Below are 10673 nucleotides of genomic sequence, written 5' to 3' on the forward strand. Positions count from 1 at the left end.
GAATAGTCTGTCAGAGTAGGGACCAGAAAGAGGGACAGTGCAGGATCTGGAAGGATGGGCACCCGGTCCGGCTCATTGCTGTGTGGCTGTGGGACAGGGTGCTTTTCTCTCTGTGGAAGGAAGCTAAGGGCCCGGCCACCCAAGGACTTTGTTGTAAGAGGACAGATTCCTGGCCTCTGCCACTGACTTGGTGCACTCTTCTGTAAGAGGTGGTCACAGTGCTCTTGGCTCCTTCATCCTATGCATCTGATATTGAACTTGACACCGGCCTGACGTGGCCTCCTTGGGATCTGGCTGGCCTGGCAATGACTCCCACGATCGTCCAAACAGCGTCTGGGGGTAGCTGAAATTCCAGGCACCCCGCTCCTCGACTGGTATTTGCAGGGCTGTGTCAGGAGATTCCACCCGCAGGGGACAAAAGGCAGGGGTCAAAAGGCAGGGGTCGGGGAGGAAGCTGGCCGCGAAGTCTGGCGGATGCCTTTGACCTTGAAGACCTGCTCTGGCCACGAAAGCCCCCAGGGGAGGGAACACAAGCTCAGCCAGTGCTGGGCTCTTGTGGGAGGACACTGTCCTCCTGGAGGTGAGTATGGAGCCCCTGGTGCCTGGCACTCCTCCTCCCACATGCCCTCCTGGGTGAGCTGCTGGCCTGGCCAGAAGCAGGAGAATGGCCATCTTCCTGCAGCCCTGGGTTCTGCCTTCTGGACACCTTGGGGTCCCCAGAATGCTAAGCAAAGCTAAGAAAGGCATCTGGGGCTCGGCCGGGCAGCAGGCAGACAAGAAAGATCGCCTACGGCAGCCTGGCACAACCTCACCTTTGGGCATCTTTCCAAACATCATCTCGCTTTGTCCTGGGGGTCTTCAGTGAGGGGCGGCCACAGGCAGACAGCTAAAGGACACGAGCTCCGCTTCCCCCTGGAGGCACAGGGCCTGCAGCAGATAAGACCAAGCCCCGGAGTGATCCTGTCTCCTGGGGGCAGGGAGCCGCTTCCCATTTCCCATTGACCTTCTCCTGTGTGTGCGTGCAAGCGCTGACAGCAGACCTTGGGGGCTCATCACTGGACTCGGTTCCTTTATTACTCTCTCTCTTGCCCAGTGCCCCTCTGCTCTGCGTGGGAGCTGGGGACACGCAGAGCAGGACCACCCCAACCCTCTGGGAACTCATAGGCTGGGGGTTGTGGGGCGACAGGGATGTGGCTATGGCCCCGCTACGAATTGCATGAGCACCTGGGGCTGAGCCTGGGGCCCCAGAACGAAGCCATTGCCCTGGGTCTGGGAGGCTGTGTGGGAGTTTGTCAGGTAGTGACGGACCATGGCAGAGGCATTCTGGGCAGAAGACACGGCTGCGGAGATGGCAGGGGAGTGGGCACGTGGCTGGAGTGTGGTGAGAGGTGGGAGGGGCCAGAGGCATCTTTCTTGTGACGCTGAGGAGCTGGGCGGCGCCCTCCGGGTGGGGTGAGAAGCTGGGAGGTTTTGACCTCAGGCCTCGGGCTCAGGCTCGGGGGCAGCGAGCAGTGAGGGAGGCACAGAGTCCGGCTCTGCTCCACTCTGCAGCCTTGAAGGAGCTGGGCGCCCGGCAGCCTCCTGCCAGTCACAGCATCCTTTGCTCCTTCTGTGTTGGAGGTGGCTCCTTCCTTAGCAGGGGGAGGCTGGCTCGGCTGCAGTGGCAGCCCCGGGCCCTCTGGAAGTCAAGTCGGAAGTCAAGGCCTTTGCTCTCCTTCCTCGGAGAAGAGCTTCCTCCCATGTCCCTTGGCAGGCTTCACAGGAGGCTTAAAATCGTGTGCATTTCAGGACGAGATGCCCTTGAGTGTCACGTGTCGCCTTTTTTACGGCCCTGTCCAGGAAAGACAGGGAGGGTTATGTCTTGTTGGTGCGACCCCTGACCCTTGACCGGAGTCCATCCTGAGGACTCAGGAGATACTGCTGCCCTGCCCTCGAGGGCCCAGGACTGAGTCCCTGAGCGCATCACAGGGGAGGGGTGGGGCATCTAGGGGCTTTCTCAGTAGAGTAGGGGTCTGCCAGGACCTCCAACATGCGGTCACCCTCGGCTCTCCCCACTGCAAAGTGGTCCAACACGCCCCTCCCCTTGACCTCTCTCCACGTGCAGCCGGCGCGAGCTGGGCCATTCAGATCTCCCATAGTGGAAGGAAGGGTGGAGGGCGAAGTCCACACTGTCAGCCCAGAGCCCCAGCCCTTGGTCCCCACTCTCCCAAGGATGAGCTGGGCCACCCTGGGCCAATCCTGTCCCTCTCTGGGCCTCTGCTTCTTCCTCTGTCCAGCATCGGGGGGCGGGGGGCCAGGCCTGCCCTGTTCTGGGGTTCTCTAGAGGGCGGAGGGGACAGTCCTGGGGCTGGGTCCACTCACTGGCTCTGCACGTCATGGATGGTGTCGGGCAGCGGCAGGCTCTGGGTCTCGGGCAGCAGCAGCGCAGCCAGGCCGATCAGCACCGGCACCGCCCCGTATACCAGCAGGGGCAGGGAGGCGCCGTGTACGCCCAGCAGCCGGACCAGGGGCCCCAGGATGGCTCCCCCTCGGGCTGCCATCTGGCCCAGGCCCACCGCGGTCATCCTGCCAGCACAGATGTACCTGTGAGGGGCCACACTGCCTGCCCATAGCCTTGACCTCTCACTCCGACCCAGCCCTGCTCAGCCCTGGGAGGCACAGTGGCTGGGCTGGGCTGCACCTGGGGAGCACTGTGACCACGTGAAGAAAGATTGGAGGCCCAAACACCTGATCTGGGCAGAGGCCACCCCCACCACACCCTCTCAGCCCCCCCCTCCCTGGGGCTCACCTGATCACGGTGGGGAAGAGCTCCCCAGTGTAGACAGTGATGCAGGTGAAGGCGGCCCCCACCCCGCCGATCCCCAGTACTGCCAGGGCTGAACGCAGGGCCACCATCTCTGTGGATAGAGGTGAGGTTAGTGGGGGCGTGGGCAGGTCCCTGGGGTCAAATGGGGACTCTCTCCTTGACCTTCCAAATGTCTGCAGTCACATCCACCTGGGTGTCCCCAGATCCCTGACATGTGCTGTGTCCTAAGTAACCCCATGGCCGCATTCTCTGCCCCCGACCCCCGTCTGCTCCCCACCCAGACACCTGGAGCCAGACCCTGGGAGTCCTTTGACCCCTCCACTTCTCTGCCCTCCCCTCTCCTTGCGATCCATCACCGAGTTCTTATTTTCTCTCCACAAATGTTCATGATGTTGCCCGCTCCCTCCAACTCTGCTCCAGCCACCACCATCTCTCCCCCAGGCCCCAACAGCCTCCTTCCTCCCTGGGCCCTGCTTAGTCCAGGGCCCTTAGAGGAGGGGGACAAGGGTCTCTGTTCATGCGTAAGCCCTCCCAGGGAGGGAGCCTTTGGCCATGGCCTCTTGCGCCCAGGCCTGCCCGCTCACCATGGGGCACCAGCATGTTGGCCAGGATGCAGAGCCCCGCCAGCACCAGGGACGCCACCTGCGTGGGCCGCCGGCCCAGGCGGCTCAGGAGCAGCAGCGTGCAGATCTTGGCCGGGATGTCAACAACCCCGATGAGGGCCTGGAGCAGGAAGATGTTGCTGCCCAGGGCCTGCAGGTCCAGGGCCAGGCCGTAGAAGGTGAACCCGAAGGCAAACCTGGAGGGCAGGGGTGGGCAGGTGAAGTCAGCCTGGAGATGGGGCTGCTGGTTTGTTTGCAGACCTGTTTCCACCCTCTTCTGCAGGCTCGCATGGTGGTGGGTGGTCGGCAGCCTACATTTCCCAGGTTCCCTTGCCAGCGCCTCGCCTCATGGCCAATGGGAGGCCCTGGTGAAAGGCTGGAGGCGGGACTGGGGAGAAGCTGGGGTCTTCCTCCCTCCCCCGTCTCTGGGCGCCATGGAAGGTATGGCTGTGTCCCCTCCATGGCGCCAACTTCCACTGAGCAGGCCCTGTCTCTGTGGCCTGGGTGGCTTCAGTCTGTGCTGGGTGGCCCCAGCTCCTGAGCTCTATGATACCTCTTGCTGCTCTCTGGTCCCTTTCAAACTAGGGTGGCTGTGCCTTCTTCCTGCCATTGCATTCTCTGACTGCCTCCTCCGTCTCCCAGCTCCTTTGTTGTGAATCCTCTTTATTAATCTCTTCTATCGACTCTCCTCCACCTGCGCCCACCGGGCCCCGCCTCGCAGCCTGACTGATCCAGGGGAGGTGTCAGGGGGGCCAACAGAAGATTTAGCAGAGGCTCCCTGGCTGGGTGCCAGCCAGAGCCCTGATCCCGAGGGTGGAGGCTGGGCCCCGGGTGGGGCTTGAGGGGACATCTACCAGCACAGGGTGGAGACACAGGTCCGGAGGCCCAGTCCGGGTGTGCAGAGCAGGGTGCTCAGGGTAGCGGGAGCCTGGCCCACACTCAGCTCCTCCTGCATGGCCGAAAGCAAGACCTGGAGCGGGAGGGGACAATGGGCACTGGGGGCATCAGCTTGGCCCCCCTCCCTAAGGCCCTTTCCCTCTGTCTGTGTCCCAGGGGCCCTCTGCTGGGGCAGGGGTGGGAGCTGAGGGTTGAGCCCTGGGGGAGGGCCCCGCCTCACCTCGATGGTCAGCGTGTCCCCCACTGCCCTCTTCCTGTTCATGGCAGCCACCCTCTGCAGCTCCCGCAGGCCCCACTCCAGCCTGCCTGTGATGAGAAGCCATCGAGCCGACTCTGCCAGCCACCTGGGGTCGGGGAGGGAGGAAAGTGGGGAGGGGGGGGGTCTTGGCCTTGGCCTCACCACCCACACTGTATGTAGGGTTGACAAGACCCTGTGGCCTGCTGGACTTGGGGCGTGGGAACCATGAGGGAGACGGAGGTGCCGGGGCAACTCTGACTCCAGTCCCTGGTGGGTGGGGGGCCGCTCTCAGCGCTGGGGAGGCCCTGGGGAGGAGCAGGTATAAGGAGGTGTTACACCTCTGAGGCTGAGACCCCGGTCATGGAGACGTCACACAAGTGGTTGGAGGCCGGCGAGAGGCAGGACTGGGGAGGGCACTGGGGGCCTGACGTGTTTGGAGGGAGAGCCGCGGGCACAGGTGAGGTGGCTGCCGGGAGGGCCCGAAGCCCGTTTGTGGGCTGAGCGGGGGGAGCAGAGGATGGTGGCAGGGTCCCTGGAGGGAGAGAATGGGGACAGCCCATGCAGACAGGTCCCAGGAAGAGAAATTGGGTTGGAGGCGGAAAGCTGAGGGGCTGTGGGTCCTCAGATGCACCCACATCCCCCTCTGATCAGTGAAGCCCTAAGCGTGGTTGGAGATGCTGATGTATGGATTTCCTGCCAGCTCCACGTGGCAGTGGCCCTGTCTGTCCTGCACATCACTGTCCCCACTGCAGCAGCGGGGCCCCGTCCCTGTGGTGCTCAGTAGTTATTTACTGACGCGATGAAGAGGAGGGGTGGTGAATGCATGGGGGCACATGGCGCCTGTGTGGGCAGATCTGCCCAAGGAAAGTGGGGTTCGGCCCCGTGGGCCAGCATCAGCATCAGGCAGCCAGGAGGGATGCCTTGGACTCTGCGTCACTGACTTTTACCCTCTTCCCTCTTGGTACAGGGGTCAATCTGCCATCCCAGAAGGACACCTATTGGGCACGAGGGCCTCCTCTCAGAGCCACTGTGGCAGATCTGATGGCCTCCTGCTCTGGAGAGTGACTGCAAATTAGTTGCTAAAGGCTCCATTTTAAGAGCTTTTCTGCTCCAAGCTGTTGGGCTGGGAGAGATTGGTGGAGTCAGCCTTCCTGGTAGTGCGGCTACAGGTGTGCCATCCTTCACCGGGCCTCTGCCATGGCTCCAATGGCCAAGTGACTGCCAAGTGCTGGGCCTTTATGGGAATGAGCCAGGCTCATCCATCCATCCCTCCATCCACCCACCCACCCACTTATCCATCCATCCATCCATTTATCCATCCATTCGTCTATGCATCTGTGCATCCATCCATCCACCTATCCGCCCATTTACCCACTTATCCATTTACTCCCTTATTTTTCTGCTTGTCTATCTATCCATCCATCCACCAAATATTTACTATGCACCTACTATAAGCCAGGTGCTTGTCAAGGGCCATGCCTAATTTATTTCATGGCAGTGCAGACATTTCCTAACCAGCCATATGTGTCAGCCCGGTGTGGGGGACCAGGGGACCCTTCTGATGATTGGGCCGTGGTCGCTGTCCTCTAGCAATAATGTCAGTACGTAAGGCCAACCAACTGAGGCTGTGTTCTAGGAGTGGTGTGTGTGTGTGTGTGAGCGTGCGTGTGTGTGTCTTTGCATCCCATCCCTCTACCTGGCCTAGTGCTGCTACGCCCGGCATGGAGCAGGGGCTCAGAAACTGTGCCTGGAGGCACACATGCCATGGCAGGCAGGCGAGGACAGGAGAAGGGAAAGGCCAAGAGGTGACGGGAAGGAAGGGGAGGGAGCAGAATGAATAAGGGAGATGCCTGAGAGGAGCAGGGGGAGGAGAAGCGTCCTGAGCCCTTGGGCCCTGGGTCAAGTGGGTGAGCTGTGGCTGTGGCAGGTTCCTGGGGCTCCCCTCCAACCTTGCTCATCCCAGCCCTCTGCGCCCAAGGTGGAGGGTAGGCGGGAGTGCACCCTCTGAGGGGATGGGCTGCACCCACCAGGAATACACGAAGCAGAGGAAGAAGGGGGCGGAGATTGTCAACTGCAGCAGCGCCCAGTCGCGCACACCGTAAGCCACCGCGGCCATCAGGACCTGCCCGAGGCTGAAGCCCAGGGAGTTCAAAGTCATCGCCAAGGCTCGGGCTTGCACTGACGTCCACTCCATCACTGCAAAGAGACCCGGGGGGTCAGCCCAGGGCCCTGCACGAGCCTCCCCTGCACAGCCCAGGTTGCAGGACCTACGGAGGGTGATGGTGTTCATCATGACGCCCGCCACGGCGAAGGCCACCAGGAAGCGGAAGAGGCAGTACACGGGGAAGGTGGGGGCGAAGGCGGCGGCCGTGCCTGACGCGGCCATCTGCAGGTAGCTCCAGGTCAGCACCAGCCTGCGCCCAAACCTGTGATGCATGCACACACACACACGCGCCAGGGAGGGGGGCCAGGTCCATGGTGTGTCACGGTGCTGGCCACGGGGGCCTGGGCCCCCAGAGCCCACCCTGCCCTTAGGGATGCTAAAGCGGCTCCCAGGGCCAGACCCACATTCTCCATCCACGGAGGGCCAAGAGCCCAGGCAGGGCCCCTGTGACCCAGGTGGGAGTGAAGGCACTTGCAGGGGGTGAGCTCCCCATCAGCAGGGGCACACAAGCAGCAGCTGAAGCTAGGCATGTGGCTGAGCAGGTTTTGGCCTGAGAGCAATCAGCCTTCTCAGCCCCAGAGGAGAGTCCATGAAACCGAAGCCCAGAGGGGGACTGAGCCTTGCTCAGCGGCATAGCTCAAGGGTTAGGAGTAGAGCCACGAGCAGGTGTTCCCACTGCAGACGAAGTTTTCTCCCCAGACCCGGCTGCTGGAGGCCAGGTCAGGGCCGCTCAGGGTCAGGGTTGGGGAGTGCGGGGCAGCCAGCCGAAAGCGGGCTGAGCTCTTCACCTGTCGGATGCTTGGCCGCACACAGCAGCTCCCACCAGGATCCCGGCCAGGTAGATAGACTGGGCCATGGGCTTCAGGGCCTGAGAGTCACACACCAGGTCCCACTGGTGGGAGAGGAGGGGGAGCTGAGCCCCAGAGGCTGGGAGAGCCCAGGGGGAGGGGCAGTGGAGTGAGATGGGAAGGCCCAGGGAGCTGGAGTGGGTGGCCAGCCTGGGGACCTCTGGGGCTGTCGCCCCTTGCCTAAGCCCCTCCGCAGCTCCCTATCTCTCACAGGTCCAGGGTCAAGCCCTCTCGGGCCTCTGCCTCCTTTGCTCCGGCCCTTCGGTAGCAGCTACCCTCCCCTGGCACCTCTCCCCACTTCCCCGAGGCCACTTCCTTCCTGTTCTGTAAAGAGGCTCTGTCCCACGTCCCACTCACTGGGACGGCCACCTCTCCCTCTCTCTCCCCATCTGCTGGATGCTGCCTCTGGGAATCCAGTGAATTCTTCCCGGAGTCCCCGGGCTCCCACAGAGAGAAAGCTGCTCATCAGAGCGGATAAGCAGGAGCAGGGCTGCCTGGGTGTCAGACCCTCTTTAAGGGCCGCCCGCTCTTCTGCAGCCTGAGGTCAGCGTCTGCCTGCAGGCTCCTTCCTGCCACCCCCCACCCCCAACCCCGGAGAGCATGTGGGCCGAGGAAGACCTGGAGGCCACTTCCGAGCGTTGAGGCCCGTGGAGGTGGCTCCTCTGGGACTGGGCCATTTTGAGCCCAGCCAGCTGTGAGCTGTGACTTTGGCCTCTAAGATGCCAGGACTTGGGGAGGAGGGGGGCCCTCACCTCCATCACGATGGTGGAGGTAAATACGCTGCGGTCGTAGACCCAGCCGTCCACGCACGGCTCCGTGGCAGCCTCGCTCCAGTTGGTGGCCGTGGCATTGGGGTCCAGGAGCTGCCACTGTGGCTGGCGGAAGCGGAGACACGGGTGGGGCTCCTGGTTGAGGCCGGGTGGGATGGAGACGGCCAGGAGGGCCTGGGGGTTCAGGGCTCCGGACGCGCTGGCCTGGGCCGTGCTGTTGTCCAGGAGGGGTGCCCAGCAGCGGTGGCTGGGCACGGCGGCTGAGAAGTTCTCCACCATGCTCTGAGTGGTGAGCCACGTGATGGGGACCACCAGGACCACCATCTGGAGGACCTGGAACCTGCCCAGGCCGCCCACTCTGTCCAGGAGTTCAGAAAAGGCCATGGAGACTGCCCGGGGGCCGGTGGAGGTGCCCACTTCACAGAGGCCGACCCAGGCCAGCGGGGCCCCTCACCTGCGACAGCTCCAGCTCTGCCAGCCGGGCTGCCTGGAGCATGGCAGCAGCACCCGCTTTGCAGACTCGGCCCTCAGATCTCCGGGCGCCCGCTCAGCCGCCGTCACTCAGGGTGGCTCCGACGGGGACCTGAGACTGTGAGGTGTGACCCTGAAGCCACTGGCACCTCCCCAGAGATGCAGCTGCCCCTGGGAGAAGCTGATCTGGGGAGGTGGGAAGAGAGCACACTAAAGTCACCCAGGCTGGATTCCTGTGACCGGGTGACACTGTGGAGTCGGGGTTAGTCATCGCAGCCTCCGTCAAAGTTTAACCCGGCCCTGAGGGAGGTGCAAGTTCAAAGGAACAGAAGCTCCTGCCCTGCATGGGCTTCGAGGCCCTGGCTCTGCCCTGGGACACTGCTGCTGCTGCCCCTTAGCACCGCTGCCACCCCAGGGGCCGCGCTGGCCGGGGGCCTCCTGATCTCAGGGCTTGAGTCACCGGCAGGCACCCAAACCCTCAGGTCCCAGCCAGTGTGGCCCAGCACCCCCACCCTTGGCTCCTCACTTGCATGTGTCTATTGTCATCGATGCCACACACCCCCCTTTGCTGTCACCCTCTCCTGAGCCCTTCATGGGGCTTTCCAGCATCACCAGACACCCCATGGACTCCTCAGGCTCAGTGTTACCCCAAGACCTCTGCTCCCCTCCCCAAATCACTCCCAAATCTCAATCTTTTTTTTTTTTTTTTTTTGTCTTTGGTCCTTTTAGGGCCACACCTGCGGCATATGGAGGTTCCCAGGCTAGGGGTCTAATTGGAGCTACAGCTGATGGCCTACACCACAGCCACAGCATCACCAGATCCAAGCCACGTCTGCGACCTCATGGCAACGCCGGATCCTCAACCCACTGAGCAAAGCCAGGGAATCAAACCTGCAACTTCATGGTTCCTAGTCGGATTTGTTTAGGCTGAGCCACGATGGGAACTCCCCCAAATCCCATTCTTGCTTCTCACCTCTGCTTCTCACCTCCCAAGGCCACGCCCTACTAACTTCTCCTCCCCCACCTTTCCCTCTCCACAGCTATCCCCTCCCTGGTCTCCCTGCCTCTGTTCCTGTCCCTTTAACCTACTCCCAACCTGCAAAACCCTTCTGTCAAATCCTGCTTAAGAGCCAGAGAGCTCCCTCTCAGCAGCAGCTAGCCAATGGGTCCCTTGGTTGGGGAGGGGGTGGGGGAGCAATGCATGCTGGGGACGGGTCAAGCAAAAGAGTGGCCCTGGGCCCAGAGAGCCCATCTCAGTTGCAAAAATTAATTCTCCAGGCTAAAGGGCCAGAGACCACAGAAAGCAAAAAAAGAGTATGTGCCTGTGTACACGCGTGCACAGATATGGGGGCACTTGTGTGAATGTACATGTGTCTGTGTGTACAAATGTGCAAGATGTGTGTGAACATGTGTGTATGTGGGTGAGCTCACCTCTGTGTGTGTGTGTGTGTGTGTGAGACATGTGGCAGATGGGCAGTGGAGCAGGGAGGGTGACCCAGACATTTGCTCTCATGTGCTGTGTGGCAAGATGCCGCCCCTTTTAGGAATAACTCCCCTCCCACCCTTTCTTTTCACCTCGCCCCTTCTTCCCTCTGCCCCTCTATGTAGCTCACCAGGTACAACCTCTTTGCCTCCCTGGCCTCTGTGCCGCAACTTATCCAACTGCTTCCTGTAAGAACCCTGTGCTGGTTCAGTGGGCTCCTGCCCTTGCTCAGGTAGCACTCCCAGCCTAGAAATCTTGTCTCCAGGCTCACCTTTGGGCTGCAGCTTGCACAAACTACAAGAGCCTTCTCCTCCAGAAAGTTCTCCCTGCTTATTCCTGCCTCCCTCTGGGGCTTGGAGTGGGCAGTGGGGTTCTATCTCCGCACTGTCCTGCA

General features: G+C 61.9%; 1 protein-coding gene across 4 annotated transcripts; it reads right to left on the reverse strand.

The window, feature by feature from the left end:
• Positions 1–1054: 1054 nt before the first annotated feature.
• SLC22A12 (solute carrier family 22 member 12) lies at positions 1055–9019 on the reverse strand. 4 transcript variants are annotated; one of them, XM_047775384.1, is made up of 10 exons: positions 8308–9019; positions 7496–7599; positions 6815–6969; positions 6571–6739; positions 4526–4649; positions 4263–4378; positions 3391–3605; positions 2789–2897; positions 2362–2565; positions 1055–1831 (listed from the first exon to the last, which is right to left on the reverse strand). In XM_047775384.1, the coding sequence occupies exons 1-10, from the start codon at positions 8707–8709 to the stop codon at positions 1768–1770; spliced, it is 1662 nt and encodes a 553-aa protein (XP_047631340.1). In that variant the 5' UTR covers positions 8710–9019; the 3' UTR covers positions 1055–1767. The 4 variants fall into 4 exon arrangements, with proteins under 4 accessions (XP_047631340.1, XP_047631339.1, XP_047631341.1 ...); XM_047775383.1 differs by having other exon boundaries at positions 6571–6969; XM_047775385.1 differs by lacking the exon at positions 2362–2565 and having other exon boundaries at positions 6571–6969.
• Between the last annotated feature and the right edge of the window lie 1654 nt (positions 9020–10673).

The sequence above is a fragment of the Phacochoerus africanus genome, chromosome 4, assembly GCF_016906955.1.
Source record: "Phacochoerus africanus isolate WHEZ1 chromosome 4, ROS_Pafr_v1, whole genome shotgun sequence".
Taxonomy (NCBI): Eukaryota; Metazoa; Chordata; class Mammalia; order Artiodactyla; family Suidae; genus Phacochoerus; species Phacochoerus africanus.

What these genes read in the sequence shown, in the direction of transcription:
- SLC22A12 (XM_047775383.1), bottom strand. Translation starts at nt 8,709, where the DNA reads ATGGCCTTTTCTGAACTCCTGGACAGAGTGGGCGGCCTGGGCAGGTTC. An exon ending in CCTCCACCATCGTGATGGAG is followed by an intron (nt 7,600 to 8,307) that starts GTGAGGGCCCCC and finishes CTCTCCCACCAG; the next exon opens with TGGGACCTGGTGTGTGACTC. An exon ending in CTCTGCTTCGTGTATTCCTG is followed by an intron (nt 4,650 to 6,570) that starts GTGGGTGCAGCC and finishes CCCCGACCCCAG; the next exon opens with GTGGCTGGCAGAGTCGGCTC.